The sequence below is a fragment of the Capra hircus genome, chromosome 27, assembly GCF_001704415.2.
Source record: "Capra hircus breed San Clemente chromosome 27, ASM170441v1, whole genome shotgun sequence".
In the NCBI taxonomy this organism is placed as follows: domain Eukaryota; kingdom Metazoa; phylum Chordata; class Mammalia; order Artiodactyla; family Bovidae; genus Capra; species Capra hircus.
Window position 1 is genome coordinate 7,974,985 of NC_030834.1, and position 22,275 is coordinate 7,997,259.

General features: G+C 44.0%; 1 protein-coding gene across 5 annotated transcripts in view; it reads right to left on the reverse strand.

Moving 5' to 3' along the window:
* Positions 1-22,275, reverse strand: part of HOOK3 (hook microtubule tethering protein 3) — an 88,989-nt gene that overhangs the window by 50,647 nt on the left and 16,067 nt on the right. For all 5 annotated transcript variants that reach the window (XM_018041821.1, XM_018041824.1, XM_018041820.1 and 2 more), the window contains exons 3-6: positions 15,493-15,565; positions 12,194-12,244; positions 10,536-10,668; positions 7,056-7,123 (exon numbers count right to left, since the gene is read on the reverse strand). In XM_018041821.1, the coding sequence (XP_017897310.1) occupies positions 7,056-7,123; positions 10,536-10,668; positions 12,194-12,244; positions 15,493-15,565 (325 nt within the window). The remainder of the gene's footprint in view (positions 1-7,055; positions 7,124-10,535; positions 10,669-12,193; positions 12,245-15,492; positions 15,566-22,275) is intronic.

Here is a 22,275-nt window from a genome sequence, read left to right on the forward strand (position 1 = left end):
GCTTTGTTTTGCAGCAGGATTAGCCTTCACCTAAAATTATACGTGTGCAACTTCAGGGCGGGGCCAGTCATGAGAATCAAGTGTTACCTATCCTCACCACGAAAAAAAGACAAGGCTTTAAGCTGAAATGTGGCTAAATATTTTAAAACATTGGCTTTTCAGTACAAAAAAATAGCATTGCTGGGGAACTATTTCTGAAGAATAAATGTGGGTCAGATCAGTGTCAGCCCAAATGAACTGCTGATGCTCAGAGATGACACGCGTACAAACACAAATCTACCTCTCAGCCTCTCCCACCCTTGTGCTGCTCACAGAGAACACCCAGGCGGTGCGAGAGGGTTTGGGGAGAAAGGGTAAAATTCTGACTGTGACAAATGTTGGGGGCAGACAAAAAATGTCCCCATTTTCTCCTGTTTCCTGTCTTACATTCTGTAAAAAGGACAAAAGAGAGGGATGATTAGAAAGGTGGGAACATCTTTTGAGAGATCTTGTCACCTCAGCCTTTATCCCACTCTTTACAGAGCTGCTCTGCTCTGCTCCACCTTCTTCTCTGTATCAGTGTTTCTCCAAGTGAGGTCCCCACACCAACACCAGCAGCATCCTAAGAACTTGCCAGAAACGCACATTCTTGGGTCCCCAGCTCAGATTTACTGAATCAGAGACTCTGGGGTTAGGGTCCAGGATGCACACTGAAGTTTGAGAACCACTGCTCTCTAATCCTGTCGTGAGAAGAGCCAAAGTCCCTTAGCATAATTAGGGGAAAAAAAAAAAAATCCCAGGTAGTATAAAAAATATTGGCTTCAATTTTTTTATGCTTTCATGGTAAGAATATTAATAAAAAGATGATCCAAAGGGCTTTCGTCCAATTGGGAAAAAAAGAAACAACCCAACATAGAGAAGATTAAATTCAGAAAAAAAATATATATAAAAATATATCCATTCTTCTACCATCTGGAAATAACCACTTCTGTAATTCTGAACTATGTAAGAACCCACCTGTACTACGGGCCACACACAGCTCACGTAAGAAAGGCAGCTCAGTGATAAGGGCTGTGAGGGATCTGATTCAGGGCAGGGGCAGAGGGGGTGGCTAGAAGCGTTTTCCTGCGGTCTTCTTCCCGTCCCCACTGTTACATGTTAGTCCACGCCTGGCACCCCACGCCCAACACCGCCTTCTCCAGGGCACTCACAGACAGGGGGCCCTGCGCCTCCGTACTGCCCTCTGGTTTTCACTCTTACAGGCACTTCCCACCTCGCTCTGCTCAGGCTCTCCGGTGAACGTCTCTAATGTGCCTGCCCAGAGTTTACTCTTTTGTCGCCTTCTCTTTGGCAATCGCCTCACCCCGGACGTCGGCTGACACAGTTCAGTTCAATTCAGTCGCTCAGTCGTGTCCGACTCTTTGCAACCCCATGAATCACAGCACGCCAGGACTCCCTGTCCATCACCAACTCCCGGAGTTCACTCAGACTCACGTCTATCGAGTCCGTGATGCCATCCAGCCATCTCACCCTCTGTCATCCCCTTCTCCTCCTGCCCCCAATCCCTCCCAGCATCAGTCTTTTCCAATGAGTCAACTCTTCGCAAGAGGTGGCCAAATTACTGGAGTTTCAGCTTCAGCATCATTCCCTCCAAAGAAATCCCAGGGCTGATCTCCTTCAGAATGGACTGGTTCAGCATCTGTTTAATCAGTTACCTTCTCCTTCTGGCCTAGACTTCGTGGTCTATTATTTGGTTTTAATATAATCAATTCTCTTACCTTAGTACCTTCTCCTGAGGAAAATCTCAATCCAAAACCAACCCAACCACCTTTCTCTTCTGGCTGTAAACCCTGACCGCTAAGTACGGAGACAGTTAAGATATTTTTTAAACCACAAAACATGACGTACAGTTTCCAGGGTCAGCTAGGCCTTCAAAGTTGCCCCAAAGTACAGCTGCTTCCCCATCAGCAGCCTCTTTATTCCATTAGAGATTATTCCAAACCGTTCCTGTTTCTCAAACCTCAGCAACTCTCCCTACTCTTTATGACCAGACTTTGCCTTCAGGTAAGAAATTCCTCAGTTTCCTGTAGAACAGACAACATTCATGCCCACCCTTCCTCCTTCAATCTGGTTAAAATGGAAGTGCTGTTCCTCCCACTCCAGGCTGATCCCTCTACTTAACGCTCCCAACCCTGTCTCTTCCCAGCTTCTCAGACCATGGACCACTTACCATTCTCTTGTGTTATCTCAACCTCTCTCTTGCTCTCTCCTGTGGCTTCCTCCTATTAGCATTTAAAGAACTGAAGGACCATTATGTATTTGACTACCATTCACATTTCTCCAAAGAAGATACTATAACACGGCCAGGAAACACATGAAAAGAAGCTCAACATCACTAGCCTGGAGGGAAATACAAATAGGCCACGATGAGAAAACACCTCCTTATCCACTCGGATGAGGGGCAGTTACAAAGGCCGACCATGGGGCAGAGGAACCAGAATCCGCGGCACTGCTGGGGGGAGTGGACAGCGATGCCAGCACCCATGGGAAGCACCCTGGCACTTCCTCAAAGTTATACACAGGGTCACCACATGCCCTAGCAATTCAGTTTCTCGGTATAGATTCAGAAAAATTAAAAACAGGTGTTCAAAAAAAAAAAACCAACCCCATACACACATTCATAGCAGCACTACTCACAACACCCCAAAGGTGGAGACAGCTCAAGTGTCCACTGACAATGCATAAACATGGTGAGGCCCACCCGCACCGGGGACGACCATTCAAACACAAACGGAGCTGAATATTGAGACGTGCTACAAAATAACCTTGAAAATGGCAAAGTTTATAATTATGTGTATTTTACCACAATAGAAAAACAAAATCGCCATCAGCAGCACCTGAATAAAGACAATACAATCATCTTACAAAACTCCTTCTTCAACTCCACACATCTGTCCAGCCCCCAGGCCCTCCTCCAAGGCCTGATCAGCCACCAGGCCTGCTGACCACAGCTCTGGTAGCACGCAGTCAGCCCACGCTCAACCCGACCCTGTAACCCAGGTCAGCTCCCATCCTTCTCAGCAGACAGTTAACTGAGGTCGAGCCTGCTCTCCTGTTTCTGGCCATGTTTTCCTCCAATCCATCCTTTTCATTGCCTAGAGTTTCTCAGATACAGACTTCACTGTGTTTTCTCCTTGAAAGTCTATTCACTGGTTTCCAAAATTCCAACTCATTCAACATCCTACTGATTTTAGGGCTCTCCTGCCTCACCTCCAGCCCCCGTCACCTCCCACGTCTGCTGAGCGAAAGCAAACTTTCCAGAATGTTAACAGTCTCTGGATGGCTGGAGGCTTTCTCTTCTGCATTCTCCTATTTCTCTATAACAAAAGGTACTGTATCTTTAGCCAGGTTTGCAGCTCCTGTGTCCACCACTCCCCCCCCCCCCCCCGAGGACTGCACCTCATCTCCTCCCACAGGGCTCAGCTGAGATGCCACGTCCTCTAGTAAGCCCTCCTCACTGTCCCCATACCAACTGACTTTTCCCCACGACGGTGATTTTCACTCTGAACACTGGAGGTGTCTGAACTCCTTGTCTGGCCAGCTCTTCCTCTAGACTCGTGCCCTTTGTGGCAGGAGACCACGTCTTGGCAGGCTGCTACTGTCCCTCTGCATTCTAAACACCCAATGGGTATCTGCTAAGTGAACAAGATGAATATGCACAGAACAGATATCACCTGAACATCCACCTGTACATACCTTTTCATACATTGCTTCGTTCACTTGACGTTTTAAAGGTCTTCCCTTTGCCGGAAGATACCTTTTTTTTGGTGACAAATTTTTATCAGTTCAGTTCAGTCGCTCAGTCGTGTCCGACTCTTTGCGACCCCATGAATCGCAGCATGCCAGGCCTCCCTGTCCATCACCAACTCCCAGAGTTCACTCAGACTCACGTCCATAGAGTCAGTGATGCCATCCAGCCATCTCATCCTCTGTCGTCCCCTTCTCCTCCTGCCCCCAATCCTTCCCAGCATCAGAGTCTTTTCCAATGAGTCAACTCTTTGCGTGAGGTAGCCAAAGTACTGGAGTTTCAGCTTTAGCATCAGTCCTTCCAAAGAAACCCCAGGTGGAGGTGCTATAATGTCACCTTCTTGCCAATGGAAATACACTATTTTCACATTTTCGTTAATATAAAATAGGCTGATAAAGCTGTGCCCAATCATGGCCTGAATTTCTACATAATTCCTTGGGATAAGATTCACAGAATGAAAATCACTCAGTTACAGATTTCAGTGAAAAAGAAAAACCCAATTAAAGATACCTTTTATTACAGAAAAATTTTAGAATGCAGAATAGAAAACATCCAACCATGTGGAGACAGTTAACATTTTGGAAAGTTTGTTCTCACACATCTTAATTTTTACCGTTTAACAAAAATGAGATTATACTGCTTGCGTGTTCTGTATACTACCTTTTTAAACCTAATATGTTATAAACTTGGCCCATGTCATTACTTTTCAAAAAATATGCTTTAATGCTTACATAAAATGCCAACATATGGTTGAATCATACTTCATTTGTCCTTCCCTTGTTGCCGGGCAGTGAGGTTATTGCCGGTGTTTCAGTCCCAGAAAGTAAGGCTGAATAAACAGACCTGGGGTGACAGAGCACAGCCTACGGTGTGGGCTCTGCGTTATCTGAGTTCTAACTCTGCCGCTGCTTCTGGTGTGGACCTGAGCTGGTTGCTCACACTGTCGAGGCCTCTGTCTCCTCTCTTCTAAAATGGGGACAGTGACAGTACATACTTCAAAGGATGAGATGTAACCTTTTAAAAAGGCTTTAAATTGTGGTAAAATATCTATAACATAAAAGCTGTCATTCTAACGACTGTTATGCGCACACTTTAGCAGCATTAATCTCGGCTGCAGTGACTGTTGAGTGAGTTAGTATTAACAGATGTGACGTGTTTACTGAGTACCAGCAAAGAGCGGGTGTGGATACACGCTTGCTATTACTATTATCGCTGTCTATCTTTGTACTTCGGACTTCCTCAGGATAAATTCCTAACAGTGGAATCACAGGATCAACCACAGGAAGGCAGGACAGTTAGCGACCCCCCCTATTATTTCTTCCTGTTTTTGCTTAGTAACAGGACCCTCACGTTCTGACTCAGTCCGTGACCACCTGGAATAAAGAACACATTCTCCAGCTTCCCCGAGTGCCAATGCGAGAAACAGCTGGATAACAAGCGTGAGAATTCCTAGATGTTTTCTAAGAGGCGGTGGAGAACCATCCTTCGGGCCCGGCTGCTGGCCAGGATGCGATGTGAGGACTGGTGCACACGCCGCCAGGGCACACCACAGGGATGGAATTACATGTTAGGGATGGCAGACAAGGAGCGGCACAGAGCCGGGCTCCTGACGCCCACAGAGCCAACCCGAGACCACTTAAGGGCAATTCAGATTCGCCTCGCTTTGGTGACTGCCGCTGTGTTATCTGAACACCCACGACCCTGAATCTTACTTTCCTACCCCGATCAGTGCTAGACTGCCAACCGATCCTTTGTTAAAAGCTTCACTTTGTAGCAAGGTCCTGTGTAATAAAGAATACTCTGGCTGACCTCTGTCCCCACGTATTAGAGGGAGGGTTGGGGCTTGGAGCCCCTGGGTATCAGTCTGACTTCTGGGGAGGAGGGTGGGGGGAGGGGGCTGGAAATTTCATTCAACCTCATGGCCAACGATCCAATCATTCATATTTATAAAACGAAGCCCCACCAAAACTCTGGACACGAAAGCGCAGGTGAACTTCCCCGGTTGGCAGCAGCACTCTGCGTACCGTGACACATTTATGTGCCAGAGGTAACAGCCCTTGATTCCACAGGGAGGGACAACAGGGACTGAGTTAAGGACCCTCGCAGACCTCCACTGTAGGCAGTCGTCATCATCACTGAGCTCTACAAGTCATTCCAGCAAATGATCTCATGTGAAGGTGAGCGGGAACCTCTGCATTCACAGTCGGTCAGCTGGACTGAATAGAAGGTACTTAATTTGCATTTAGCGTTTCTCCTGGTTGCTTGCTGTGTTTTCTCCTGTTACTTACTTACATTCTACAGTTCCTTTAAAAGTCTCTCCCGTTGCTTTTATGATTAAAAACTTCTCCCCTCCTAAGACCCACCAGTTATTAATCTATATTTCATTTACAATACTGCAGTTCTATGTTTAACATCTGATGGAGTTAAGAACATGCTGCCCCAAAATATGCACCCTGACCTGTTGACTACTTCAAGCTGAAGGAATTGAGAAAGAACAGGGACAGGAAAGATTTCCTGACCTTCCTCGGAAGCAGGTCTTAAGCTCCTCTCGGGAGAGGTACCCTCCCAACGTCAGAGGAGATGTATCCAAGCCTCCAAGGTCACAGGGATGCGAGAGGAACCTGAATACCAGGACCCGTTGCTGCCCTTTTTCCGCCCTGTCACACTTTCCCGCAAGACTCTCCACTCTTTCATCAAATCCACGCAGGCTGAAACACTTCTTCAGCCTTCATTTCTTCACAAAGCTTCTTGTGTTGTGTAAAACTTACATTAAATACGGTTGTATGCTTCGCTGTTGTTAATGCTTTTGTTGTTTTTTAGAGGCCCCAGCAGACAACTTGGAAGGGTAGAGGAAAGAAGTATTTTTCCTCTCCTACAGCTGCAAATAAACATTCATCTAGAAATTGCTTTGAGTCTGGCAGGAGTTGAAGACCGATTTTCTTCCAAACAAGAGACCCATACTTAGGTGTGAGGCAGTCTGCAGGTTAAGACAGATACTACCTAAAATGGTTTTAAGAATCAGTCAGTCTACTATTCTTAATTCATCAGTGTATTAAAAAAAAAATTAAGAATAGTTACCAAATATCTGCACCTGCAAGAGGAATGTTTACCATTTAAAACAAAAATGAGATAAGCCAGAGCATAAGTATAAAGAAAAGATTCTCAGAAACTAAGTAGGAGAACGTCTCTAAAATTTCTAACTCAGACACTCAAACTGAGGTTTGCTCCTTTAGTTCCTCACGAACTGTAAGCACGAAGGTCCACGTACCTCCTGGATGGCTGTCATGACAACGTGCTGGACAGACTCCTCCATCACCATGATGGCTTGGATGTACTCTGAAAGCAAGAACAACCTGGAATGTCAGTGTTCGAGTGACAGACGACCAAGGGAGTAAAGGCTAAGACTTCATCAGTTCTGGTGAGAAGTGTCCCGTGTTTTGATTCTTCCTCAGGATTTCTCGTATGTGGTTAAGTACATGTGTTGCAGGTAAAGTGAAAACTGAAAATCAGCACGTTTCTTTCCTGAAACTGACTCTCCCCTTCCCCATAAAGTTGAGGCTGCAGCTCAAAGTCCCAGGAATGGAGGATTTCAGGATTGTAAAGCAATGAAATGGTAAAGCCTAAGGCCAAGAAGGAAAGGACTCTGAATTCTGTTCCTAAAATTTAAACATCTTTCACATTGTTCTGTGTTACATGTTATAAAACTTTGATGTCTATATTTTATTCTTATGTGACATCAAAGTATTGTATTGTATTGAACTGTATAATTTCTTGTTGTTGTTCAGTTGCTAAGTCATGTCCAACTCTTTGCGACCCTATGGACTGCAGCATGCCAGGCTTCCCTGTCCCTTCACTATTTCCTGGAGTTTGTTCAGAAGCGTGTCCGTTGAGTCGGTGATGCTATCTAACCGTCTCATAATGGTAATTTTTACCTTAATATTTTCTACAATTAAAAAAAAAAACAAAACTTAGGGAATCTGAGAGCTGCTTAGAACAAAGAATTAAGATGGTTTTAAGATAGAAACTGATATCATAGTTTAAAAATACTGTATAACCCTGGGCTTTAAATTAATGATCCACATCTTTAAAAAGCGAAAGCACCAATTTCATCAATCTTGTCCTCACCACTGCCAAAAAAGAGAAGAATCCCTGAGTTGTTAGTAGTGACATAGTTGGAAAAAAAATTTTTTTTCTTGCCTTGTAAAAAAGCCCTGAAGTAGTTTTATTTTCAGATCCAATAATAGATGAAAAAGTGAGGATGAAGCATAAAAAACCAATAGGCCAGGTGGGTTTCAACAAATATGGTAAATATATTTTAATAAGAAATGTTTCAAAAATTAAAATCATTAGGAAATTTTAGCCTTAATCTGCTTCTCTCCACTTTATATCCATAAAAACACCAAAAAAACTGTCTCAACATTCTAATATGAGATAAACGGAGTCCGACCGTGCAATTGTTATAGTGATCTTTTGGCAAGAGACTCCTGGATCTTTAATGCCAAACTATAATCCTTTGCTTGACAGGTAACTTGTTTTTTTTTTTTAATGTGACCGCATTATTAAATCATGACATTCTAGTTGTTAATGCCGAAGCTTCTAGTTAAACAAAACACGTTTTTAAGGAAGTACTGCCCTAAGGATACTTGTACTCCAGCAGATGTGCGGCGGCGCACTCAGACATACACAACACCTTACATGCGTAAACCACAGGCGCCGTCAGAGGCAGGAATCGTGGACGTCGTAACTGAGTCACTCTCTCTGGTCAAGAAAGAAATCCCTTTAGTCTGAGCTCAAGATTTCGTTCGTTTGGTTTGTCACGAGGCACTGTCTACGAGCGCTGGGAACAAGGCATGTTATTTCCCGGCTACGGGGCCGCAGCCGCGCGGCTGGGAGCAGAACGGAAGGCTGAGACTGGGGGCGGGGCCCAGTCGGTGGGGAAACGGGCGGCAGCCCCGGGGGGGCGTGCAGAGGGGGCGGGTGGGGGGTTAGTCAGGTGTGAGAGGGGAAGCGTTAGTTAAGAAGCGGTGTTGCCACGTCAAGGCCCTTCCCCGCGAACACCGTAAAATGCTGGATGACATAAAATGACGTGAGAACCAGGTTAGTGCACGCTTTTTCAAAAGTAGAAAAAAAAAAACAAAAAAAAAGGAAGTTAAATCTTAAAAGTTAAAAATCCAAGCATGTACGATTGCTGGGCGCAGACTCAGGAGCAGTGGAAAATGAGGCGGGCTTTATCAGAGAGCTTATCCTGAAAAGCGAGTTGTCTACGTCCAGACCTTACAGCGCAGTTTAGCACAAAGAGTACCAAAGTCTCATGTGGACGAGACACAGGGTTTTGTCCTCACTGTCCTCCCACGAGCAAGAGATCTGGGGTGAATAATACTTATGTGAGTCTCGGTTTCCCAGTCTACAAAAAGTGTTCTTTGTTGGGTTACCCGGCAGAAGGGAGACATTCAATTAAGTATTATTATTAGTGTGTTTTTACTGCTAATCTTTGCTTTTTCAAATCCACCACTGTGTATTTGCCCTGGTTTGAGAAGTCAGGTAGCCGAGATAAATGGATGCTGAGCAAACGCTCTGAGCAGTGGCTCTTCACTCTAGGAACTGAAAAACATCCTCTGAACAGAAAGCACGTGTTTCTGCCACGCTTTACGGATTACAGAGCAAACACACACACACGGATTCACTGACTCCTCACAACAACCGGGTGTCACGCCCTCACTTTGGCCACGAGGAAGCAGGCTGAGCACCGAATCCCGGAGCGGGAGGTAGACGGCAAAGCCCCCTGGCCAGCCTCACAGCCTGTGTCCCGCATGCTCAGGACAGGGACACTCAGCAACCCAGAGATTCACAGCATTTGATGCAAGCTCTCAGCTGCACTCCTGAGGACAGAGAATGCCCTCCGGACAGTGGGGTGTTAAAATCCTGTTCAGAGTGTTCACTGCTCACATAAGTTTCAGGGAAGTACTCAATCTAGGTGTTACACAGAACACGTGGTCTGTGTGAGAAGCTCAATGAATGCTATGATTTCTTTCCCACAGACTACAGATATAGGTAACATTTTCATCTTTTCCTATTTGGACCCTGTAACCAGCCACTCTTGATGGTTACACACTTCCAAGAGCTGAGAACGCTCCTAACAGAATTTATCTGAATTTAATGAACTATGCTAAATAATTTTCATCTGCCTTTTAAAATCAAAGCGCCTTAGAAATGCCCGTCCCACTCAACTTAGAGTTCTATGAGGGCAGGTACTCGGTCGACTGTCTGACACTGTCCCAAACCCGAGCATGATGCATATATTCAGTTAAGTGTCTATGAAATAAATCCTTCAATCTAAATTATCTAATTTTAGGTAAATTATATATCTTGCCATCTAAAATATCAAATTTTAAGTTCCCATAGCTGAACTGATCATAGGTATTAATTACTATTAATCAGTAATTAATTTGGCTGGACCTTGTCCAATTAACAGTAAATTTCATCAGACTTGGTGTAGTTAAAAATAATCTACTCAAAGAATTAGGCAGCCTTGCAGAAAGGGGAAGGACATCATTGTAATCAAATTTGTTCTAACCTGTAAAACTCTTTTTAAGCTTGAAAACAGATTACTGGCAAAATCACAGAAAAGGGCATTCCTCATGAGTGGCCTTAAGATGTTCTCATTTGAACATGTGATCTGTATACACGTATGATATGAACTGCTTTCCTCGGTTATTTTACATGCATGCGCTAACTTCAAATATGTTACCTTGCTTCTGTTCGCAGTTCACAGCACAGCCTAAAATGAGCTGAAGCATCCTTCCCAGCTCTGCGGCGTCGGAGTGCTCCGCAATCAGGTTCACGTCGGGAAGGGTAAAGTCATTGATCTGCTGCCCTAGAACCTGGCCAGAGAGAAACGCTTGAAAGATGCAATGACATCCACACGGCCAAATAAAATATCAGATGAGAGAGCAGTCGTCACACCAGAAACTCCCAGCTCAGAGCAGAGCTGGCTGGTCGGCCTCACTCCCAGTGCCTAGTTCTACCTCCCATGCGTAAGTTAATAACCCTCCTGAGTCAACTTAGTCTCTAATCTCCTATGTGGTGTGGACACTACTGAGCCCCCCAGCTCCCCCAGACGACTGGCTGTGCACTCTCTAGAAAAGTGGAGCCCAGGAGGCTCTGAAACCTGGGGAGCAGCGGAAAGAGCAAAAACTGAATATAGGTTCTTGCCGGCAGCAGCAGGATTCCCCTGGTCACTTTCACTCCACGTGACTCCAAAATGCTAACAGCAAGACGCCCTTATCAGGAAAGAGAAGGGAGACTGGCCCCAAATGAAGTATCTGAGGACAACTGGGTAGGTTTCTGTCCGATGATGGTATGGTGAAGAAGACCCTAAAAGCACGAAAGCAAGACCACTGTGGCCGCAGTTGGGAGGTGAGCAAAGAGCTGTGAAAGAGGAGGAGAGGGGGTCACGTGGCACCCGGCGATTCCTGGTGAGAAGTGAGGGTTTCATTTTCAACACAACAGGGAGACCAAGGGGGACGATGTGGGGGATGAGAGTGATGGAACTGAATTTCCATTAAAAAAAAAAAAAAGCAGCCTGGCTTGAGAGTGGAGAACAGATGGCAGAGGGGCAAGAGTGAGGCCAGCGCTGCCAGCTCGGCTACACCAGCGACCCGAGCAAAAGCTGACGACGGCCTGGTGTAGGGCGCTGGCAGCAGAGACGGAGAAAATGGCATTCTGGAGAGTTAACCAACAGGCCTTGCTGAGGGCATCAGGAGGAGGAGGACTGTAAGATGGCTTGCAGGGCTTGGACTCAGACAGGAGGGTGGATGGCGGGGTCACGTGCTGAGATGATGAGGACAGGTAACCTAAGCACAGATGTAGGCTTAAATGCAAGTCGGTTTGTGGAAAAACACAGGAAGGAAATAACAGGTGTTTCTAGGCTGTGCTGTGTTCATTTTCTATCTGTGATCACGAAATTTAAAGAAAAACTAGTTCCACTGCCTGATTCTTTTCTCCATCGATGTCCTGACTATCCTGATACAGACTCAGTGGATAAACTGAGTTAATCTTAGGATGGGAGTCTGCCAAGGAATAAGACGGAAGCAGGGAAGGGACTTGTGAGTAATTTTGCACCTTCATGAGTCAGGAAAGTGAGGAAAGAGTTAACATATAGAAGAAAGGAATGCTTACATAAATGAGTAAACCCTCACAAACTATCCATATTACAGTGAAAAACATTATTTATATAAAAATCTAGCTGGTTTCCTGAACCAACATCATAAAGACTATACATTGGAAAATAAAGCTGATTATTAATTCTGAGTTAATTTTTCCTTTACCTGAAACTATTTTCAAGTACTGTAAAATTAAACTATCCTATAGTAATACTTCCAATGAAAATGAAAAAAATGCCCTTACCTCATGATTGTAATCCAGGATTCCTTTCAAAATTTTCTTTAAGTTGCTTATCTGTTTAAAGAGAGAAAAAAATCAACTGGGTAAAAGCCAACCGCAGATGAAAACATACTCTGAGCTAAAAAATTTCTGAATCAACCAGTCATTCTTGTTAATCATAAAGTAAACATAAAAAATAAATTCAACAGTACATCTGAATCACCATCATAAAAAAGGACTCTGGTTTATTTGATCTAAGAGATTTATAAAGCAAATTAATTAAGCTTCCAATTATTAAATTTAATTTTCAATGTTCTGACCACATTGACAGAATCAGAAGGTAATTGTAGAAGACTTAACAGTAGGATCAGAGTATGTAGATTTTCTGCAGGGAAATTAAAAAAAAAAAAAAAATGTGGCATCCTTACTGAAGACTTGAGTTCAGGGCCGTTTTCCCCAGAAAAGCAGAGTTACATCTTACACAGAGGTTAAGTTCTAAAGTTAGAGAATTAAGCAAAAATTATAGTCAAAATTATCCTCGCAAAGCAACCTATGAAAGAATGTCTCAAAGCAACCTATGAAACAGGTTGTCACCTATGAAAGAATGTCTCTAAGCTTCTCCATCGGAGAAGACAATGGCATCCCACTCCAGTACTCTTGCCTGGAAACTCCCATGGACGGAGTAGCCTGGTAGGCTGCAGTCCATGGGGTCACTAAGAGTCGGACAGGACTGAGTGACTTCACTTTCACTTTTCACTTTCATGCACTGGAGAAGGAAATGGCAACCCACTCCAGTGTTCTTGCCTGGAGAATCCCAGGGACGGCAGAGCCCAATGGGCTGCCGTCTGTGGGGCTGCACAGAGTGGGACACGACTGAAGCGACTTAGCAGCAGCAGCAGCAGCAGCAGCAGCAAGCTTCTCCATGGTCAGAAAAAGAGTGTGTTCATTCAGCTGAGACCAAGGAAATATTTAGGAGCCATTAAGTTAAAAAAAAAAAAAAAAGACTGTATCTTTAAATGTTTGTACAATACTCAGCATTGCAAGACAACAATGCTATCAGGAGCGTCTCAGAAACAAGACAGGCTGAGGGACTAACAGCCACTCAGCTCCGGGTGTAGGCTCCTGCTTTTGCCGCCTGGGTGAAATCACAGGCACAGTCACCTGCACTATTTCCTACAGACTTGCATTTCCCCCCTTGTTTTTTGGACCCAACTCGTACGGCTGGATCTGTGTCGGGACGCACATACAGCAGGATTCCTTTGATCATCCACCTGGCTGCCCCTGCTGGATGCTCCTAGCGGAAGACATTCTAGGACAGAGGGCAGGAGCAGGGGGCGCCATCAAAGAAGATTCCACAGCAGTGGGGTTCGGGGTCATCGAAGCCATACTTAGTTTTAAGGGAAGACAATAAACTGAAAACATCATCCTTAAAAAAAAAAAAAACAACTCATAAATAAAACATGTTCGCATCCCTAAGAAAATGTGGAGTCATGGGAAATATATACTTTCTTTGGTTCTATGGTGTTCATTTATCTTTTAACATTTTAACTTAGAAAAAGTCTTAAAGATCAATGCATTCATTTAAAACGGTAGTTTATTCTCCACTGGAAAAACTACAAGTCTTATTATTCATTCATCAACGGTATCGTAAAATCAATGGCATCTTAAAATTGAAGAAATACAGCTGAAGAAATAGACCACAGGATGTGATACAGAGAACAGGAATGCAAATCGCAGGGGCGCCGTTCAGTTCTGAACATGGAGAACGCGCTAAACACTCCCCCTTCTCTAGGTTTCTGCCCTGCCACCCTCCCGACACTGACGACCGTGTGGGTTTGTGTGTGTGTCTGTGTACAAACCATGTACACAGGCGTGGGGCACACAGCTCCTTCAGTAGCAAACATGAGCTGATGAGCAGCCTGATTTCTATGTCATGACACTAAAGAGCCACCTCTGTAACTGCCTATTCTTCAAAGGCTATTTCGAAATGAAACCAGTGCCATTAAACAGCATCCGTTAACTTGAGTTTAGTGAAAAAGAGGAATTAGATTCTGTCACACCCAGTGTCTAGTCAATGAATAAATATTTTCCTCAAACATGTGCTTTATGGAAAGATAAAAACTAACCAAGCTTGGCCCATCGTTAAGTCCAGGGATTTCACAAGCTCATTCATCTGCATTTGAGTCCCTACTAAGCTGTATCACGGGCTTCGTGGCTCAGGGGTAAAGAACCCGCCTGCCAACGCAGAAGATGCAGGTTTGATCCCTGGGTCAGGAAGATCCCCTGGAGAAGGGCACGGCAACCCACTCCAGTATTCTTGCCTGGAGAATCCCATGGACAGAGGAGCCTGGTCATGGGGCTGCAAAGACTTTTAGTGGACACGACTTTTAGCGAGTAAAAAACAACAAGCTGTGTCAAAAATAAATGATTCTAGAGTTCTCCACACTGCCAGTTACGACCACAGAATGATTTTGTATAACAAGATTAGAGATGGACAGGGAGCAGCAGTAGCCGAGGGCCCGGGTGATGCGGGTGGTGTGTGCGGATGTGGGGACATGCACGTGGACAGAGGCAGGCAGGGCGGCATACACTGCGCAGTACACCCACGTCAGTCCTTAGGTTTCACAAAAACCGGGGGATCAGTATGTGGAAATTCTCTGTACTTTTCTTTTCCCAACCTATTATGAGTCTATAATCATTTCAAGACAGAAAGGTAAAAAAAATAATTTACAGATGGGCTGCGATCTGTATTTTTAAAAATAAAATAAAAACATTACTGCATAGACCAAGATTACATGCACATACACTTAGGCGGGTGGGAGGCTTCCCTGTGAACTGCATTTCTCACTGTGGGTTTCGGTCAAAGATGCTTAAGAAGTACTGAAAACTAAGGTTATTAGGGTGGAAATAAAAATAATTCATTCTCTGAGTGCTGTGGACACAGTTAATAGTGATCACTATTTTCTCATCTTTAATAACAATACTAGTAACTAACATGACTGTCCTAAGTACATTACATGTGTTAACTCATTTATTTCTGTGGGGTAGACCTTGTCACAATCCTCATTTTACAAACGGGAAACTCAGGCTCTGGAGGGCTGAAGACTTGGCCGGGGTCGTGAGCACTGGGCTGGGCTGTGGACACAGGCAGCCCGGCTCTGGAGCCTGGTCACGGTGCTTCACTAGACGGCACTGTGGTGAGCTGTTTCAGCTCACCCCCATCTTTAGTTCTAGATTATTCACCAAACGCTATTTCAGACACATCAGATCAAAAGTCAACAAGTGTCACAGTCACCCAAGCAAAAGACATAAAAATAAAATACCTTTAGCCTCCAGTTATCTCCTACTTCAGTTTTGATTCTGTTTAACCAATTTTCATCAAAATATGCAGGATCTCTGCAAATAAGAAAAAGCTAGCATATTAAGATCATGTAGCTCTCAAGCTAAAACAAAACACACACACAAACACAACTGAAATTCATTTTGCATCATCACTTAATTGCTGTGTAAAAATGTATTTGACACATGTAAGTTACAAAATAACTCAATACATGAGACTGAATGCAATTACAGTAAGTTTCTCTAAAATCAACCCTTATCAGCTCGTTAAAAACATTTTTTAATCAAAAACAAGCTAAAAGGTGAAAAGTGATAACATAAAGTTAAATATATTTTTAAAATTATACACTAATCTGGAATTAGTAGATACCACACTAATATCTAAAAGCAGTCAAAGTTACTGACGATTGTTTTAAAAAGGTCAATGAAATATATTAGGAAGAAGGTTAAAATAAGCTATTCAGTTAATATTTCAATGTCTTTCATCCCCTACTACTTTGAAGGTCACCAACAACATTACTAAAGTTTTAATGTGCTTAAATAATATAAACAGAGACCTGTTTATGTAATAGTAGGCATCAGACAAAACTGGATACTGTTTCTGTTTGCAGAAGCCCTAAATCTAAGATAACACTTGGATTCGGTGTGGACAAACAAACCGAAACAAGGATATAACCTGAATATACTTATGTTTATTTTTCTTAGGAAAACCTCCAAAACTTCTATAAATACTATAAAGAAAGAAAGAAAAAGTTTTAGCCTGGCATGATATTTACCTTGAAGTTCTTGACACAGATCCTCTAAGAAATTAGATTGTAGGTTGAACACCTCTGCCCTGCTCTAGCAAGTGCTGAGTTGAAAGATCTATTCACAACATAACTGTCTCCATTCACCCAAAAAATGTAACAGCAACCAGAAAAACATGTTAGGACAAAATCAGCAGTCTCAGTTTAAACTATCACTCAAACTGATAATGCACAATCAGTACTAAATTTCAAGTTACCTTTAAATGAAATAACATGCTCTCTAGAGTTTCAAAATTTTATTATTAAAAAAGAAAGGTACTTATTTAGGCATATGTATTTATGAGAAAAGTTACGGATAAGTTATCTCTACAGAAATCTACTATGATTATTTTTGAAGCTTGTACCAAGGTTAACATATTCACTTTACTCTCTTTAATTTTTTTAACTGAGATATAATTCACAGACCATACAATTCACCTGTCTGAAGTGGATTTTAGTATATTCCATTACCACAATCGAATTTTAGAACTTCTCCATCATCCCCCAAAGAAATCCTTTATTCATTTAGCCATCACTCCTGTTTCTCTTTTTGGCCGCTAGGAATCACTAATCTGCTTTTCACCTTCGTGAGTTTGCAGTTTTGTACGTTTCACGAAATTATGCACTGTGTGGTTTTTTGTGTCTGCTTTCCTTCATTCAGCACGTTTTTTAAAGTTCATCCGTGTTGCAGCATGTGTCATCCCTTCTTTCCTTTTCAAGGCTCAATAATATTCCATTTATGGATGCACTATAATCTATTCATCAGCTGATATACACGCTTCACTTGGGTATGTGCCTAGGAACGGAATTGCTGGGTCCCCTATCAACCCTGTTTAACACGTGAAAGATGACTAAACTGTTTCCCAAAGCAGCTGTACCACTTTACATTCTCAGCAGCAGCACACATCAGCCCCACTTTTTCCAGTCTTGCTCTTTGGTGCTATCCCTCTTTTTAGCTACATCTGTCAGAATGGATGCAAAGTACTGTTTCACTGTGGCTGTGATCTGCATCGTCTTAATAACTAACAATGTGGGGCATCTCTTCACGTGTTTATTGGCTGTCTGTATATCCTCTTTGGACAAGTCTATTCAGAGTCTTTCCAATTTAACAACTGGGTTTTTGGTTTTGAGTTGTTAGTTTTGGGTTTTGCTTTTTTTTTTTTCAGTATTCAGGATAAAAGCCCTTTATCAGACATAAGATGTGTAAATACTTTCTCGCATTCTGTGAGTTATCTTTCTACAACTTCTTGATGGCACAATTTGTGGCACAATTGTTTTTTAATCTTGCTGCTGCTGCTAAGTCGCTTCAGTCATGTCCGACTCTGTGCAACCCCAGACGGAAGCCCACCAGGCTCCCCCGTCCCTGGGATTCTCCAGGCAAGAACACTGGAGTGGGTTGCCATTTCCTTCTCCAATGCATGAAAGTGAAAAGTGAAAGTGAAGTCACTCAGTGCTGTCCGACTCTTAGCGACCCCATGGACTGCAGCCTACCAGACTCCTTTAATCTTGATAAAGTTCAATTTCATCTATGCCTACTTTTTGTATTATATCTAAGAAGCTTTTGCCTAATTCAAGGTCAGGAGGACTTATTCCTATGTCTTCATCTATGATTTTCAACAGCTTCAGTTTTAAATGTAGGTGTGTTTTCAGTAGGATATGACCCATGTGCGTAGTGTTAAGTAAAGGGTCTAACTTCATTCTTCTGCATGTAGATGTTCACACTCAACTATTTTTCTTCCAAGCTTAATGTAGCTTCTTTAGTCGAAACTAATTTGAGTAAAACTGTAAAAAGAAGGAACTTGCGGAGGTACGCTGCAGTACAGAAAAGCAGTGGGGCCTCCTCGAGAACTAGACTGAGGACAGGAAGGCTGTTAGGAGTCTGGATGGTACTCGCCTGACTTTCCCCTTCGCTTCCACCCATCCATACATTTTCTCTCTGAAGACCAGCTTTTCCTGTGTCTCCACACATGCTCCAAGTCTTCACCATGCCAGTTCAAGGAGTGAGTTTTGATGAGCAGCCCCCAGCCAATCCCAATTCTAAATTCCCAGGAAACTGCAAGCAATGAAGCCAGAGTCTGTTTCCATCCCCAGTCTGACTTTCATGTGACCAGAAGGATGGAGTGGGACACACACTGGGCAGACAACCCCTCAAAAAAAAGAGGGGCCTTTGGGCTTAAAACCTCTTGCAACAATAGATTATGCAAAAAAAAAAAAAAAAAGAAAATGTAAGTGAATTCTACTAAAATATTAAAGAATTATCATGAAAATAATTCAGAAAATAAAAAATTCTGTATTTTTAATACTTAAATCATTGAAAAAAACATAGTCTAAAAATCATTATCACTGCCAGCCAAGTAACAGTCTTTCCAAATAAGAAGGACTCATGAGCAGGGCAACTTGTGAGTCTGGTGCTAAGTGGGGGATACTCACCCAAAGCCAAAGGCACACTAGACTTACTGGTTGAGTTGTGATTCAGGGTCACACAGCTAAAAGAGACTTCCATCTCAACAGGAAATCCCTTAACTTATAAAAAAGATCGCTTTACAATGCTTAAGAAACTATACACTCTGAGGACTCCAAGACTATGAAATACTTCATTTACAATTTAGAATAACACAAATCGAAGAACTTGGGAAAATCTGAATAAAACGTTTCAAGCCAAGCACTATGACACAGTTTGTTTCTTCCTAAAAGGACCACCGCATCAGAACCCCGAAACGGTGCCTGAGCAGAGAAGGACAGCCCAGGCGGCTGTTACTACCCCAAACAGCACCGGGAGCGTCCGCGTTCACGGTGACTCTGCAGGAAGGTCATCAGCGCCCCCGCGTGGCACTGCGGAGCATCAGACGCAGGAGGTGAGTGACCGCCCCCCATTCACGCGGTTAACGTGCTGGTACTGACATGAGTAGGCCCGGCCACGGCTGTCCGCCGAGCACCTCTGACACACGGCAGTCCCCAGCGATACCTGTGCACCGAACATCGCTTGGAAAAAGTCGCAGCGCTTTTACTGAATAAGCTTCCAATCTGCCACTTGGGTGGAACACAACAACAGGAGCCCACAGATCTAAACTACGACACAAATGAACAATCCGTGAAACAGAATGGAACCACGGAGGCAGAGAGCAGACTGGGCGGGGCGGAAGGAAGTGGCGGAGGTCGGGGTTGGCGAGGGAAACCGTTGTACAGAGAATGGATAAACAGCGAGGTCCTCCTGCACAGCCCAGGGGACTGTATTCAATATCCTGGGAGAAATCATAATGGAAAAGAGTGTTTTTTTAAAAAGAACGTGTATGTAAAATGAATCACTTGGCTGCAGAGCAGTAATTAACACCACCATAAATCAGCTATACTTCAATTAAAAAAAAAAAAAAAAAAGGAACAGTGGTCCCCAGCCAGCTTCCACTTAAAGTGACATTTTGTAGTCATGAACTTTGACTCAACGTGCCGCCATCTAGCCACAACTCTGTTTCTCTATGTAGTTGACAATTTCCAGTGTTTTCTTAAAAACCCTAATTAACGTTTTCAGGCTAGGATCAAAGAACATAAAGGCAATCTTCTCTAAAATCGTTAACAGATTATAGTTCTGCATAGATATGTAACCAACAAGGGATAATCTTACTGGGAGTGTTCCTTGTGAGTAAGGGACTATCTTTAGCTTCTTACTACATTCTGACTCTGCTAAGAAAACACAAACCAACCACAAAACATACAAAGCCATTTCCTCGACTTTTCCAGTAACACATCTACTTGGCTGTAGCTTCTTTGTCACAGCTTAAGCTAAAGGAAAAGCCCATTAATTTTAATCCTTCGTGTAATTCCACAAATAACACTGCCTTCCTGCAGTCAACTGCCTCCACAGAAACCAAAACACTGAATTTTATTTCTACCGCTGCAATTATTAAAGTACCATAATATTCTTCCTGAATCTCCCAAATGAAGACGAGGTCTGAAACAAACACTGCAGTTTGATTTCTTAGTAAGGCATTTAAAAAAAACGGGGTACAGTTCCTTTACAGTGTGTCAGTTTCTACTATACAACAAAGCGAATCAGCTACATTACACAAATATCCTTGATATGGCATTTTTAGCAGCAAACTTTACTATTTTTTAAAACAGATATGTTGATTCTTAGGTCTATTTTCTCATCATCTTTTCATTACATAAAACAATCATTCTGGTCCTCTGCCATTAAATGGATATTGAAGAGTTAGCTATGATATTTATATTTGACATCCTTAATGACAACAAAAATAAAGTGAACTATGCTTTAGCCCTGGCTGTGTCCGAATGAGCAACACAGGCTCAGAAGGGACAGGCTCTATCTAAACTAAGGCAGGCGATCCGGTCCCACAGGCCCAAAGAGCCCTTCCACCACTGTCCACAGCTTGACCATCATTTCACCTCCTTCCTTTTCCCTCGTTCTTGGTCTCTGAAATATAAAACCTGGTGGCACTGAGCGGCACCTCTTACAGCTTCTGATCTGGCTCTTTCACCCAACATGTGGCTGCGGCAGAGCAAGAAACAGGTTTGGTCTTTGTCTCTGATTCCTGGGGCTGAACTCCTAAAACCCTGTGAGTTTCCTGAGTGATGCGGTGTCTCTCACAATTCATCATGAGCTGTTTCCAGCCATACTAATGCTAAGGGGGTGTCTCACTGTGGGACCCCTAGACAGCTTTAGGACCATGGCTGGTCCCAGAGGAACGTACAGCCCCATGCCCATCCTCCAGGAAGGAATGGAGATAAAGTTCAAACTCCCCTGAGGCTAATGACTTCACTTACGGCTCTGTAGTGAAACCCCCAAATAAACTCCATACAACAGGGTTCAGGAGCCTCGGGGTGGGTGAGCACAGCCCTGTGCTGGGAGGGCATAGGGCCGGGGGCATGGAGCTCTGCCCTGCCCTCAACCCCACGCTCCCCTGGGTATCTCTTTCATTTGGTTCCTGAGTTGGATCTTTTACAATAAAACTGTTATCGTAAGCACAGGGCTTCTCTGAGTTCTGTGTCATTCTCGCAAATATCAAACACGAGGGGGTTCATAGGAACTCCAGCATTTGCAGTTGGCTGGGCAGGAATATGGTGCCCCAGGACCCCGCCCACATCCACCTGGTGTCTGCAGTGGGGGCGGTCCTGTAGGACTGGGCCTTAACGCTAAGTCTGCCCTAAGTGTCAGAATCAAAGGGGTTCAGTCTCAACTTGTGGGGCCTCAGTCTCCTTGGGGTGTTGGCATCAGGGAAACTTGATGGAAAATGACATAAAAGTGGGGAACTCTTCTTGGAGATAAACAATAAAAGAAGATGAAAGTTGCTTTCTTTTCTATTTCAAAGTCAACGTTTGTAATTCCAGATTCATTCATTCAGCTAACGTTTACAGAACTCCTACTGCAGAGCCGGACAAGTGGGTCTGGAAGGTGAGGGCAGCAGCAACTTAAACGGCTGGTGGGGGGGCGGGGGTGGTAAATGGGGAGACGGACGGCTATCGGGGGGCCTGGCGGCTGGTGAGGAGGAGCGGCATTTGGAGGTCTGGCTGATAAACACTGGAGGCAGTGGCCCGGCCGTGCAAAAGCCCTGGGGTGGGACACACGTGAGGATGAGCCTGGAGCCGGTGCGGGAGAGAACACAGGGAAGTGAGGTCAGGACGGTGCCAAGTGTGCAGGCCACGTGGGCTCTGATGTGTCACTGTGGGCCCGCGGTGTTCACCCCGAGTGACCTGGGGCGCCAGGGCCGGCCTGAAGCTGGACACCTGACCAAGAAACCCTCTGGCTGCTGCACGCACGTCAGCCTGCAGGCAAGCAACTGCAGAGACACCGACGCTAGCCTGGAAATTAACACGATCAGGGCGGCTAGACCAATAAATACAGTAGCGGCAAACCGAATAATTTTCATCATAAAATTTCTAGTCCTAAAAATTCCACAATACACCTCTGATAAGTGAGGCACTTACCTGCACCTCACCCACCACGGTTCTGATGCTACACCTAACAAA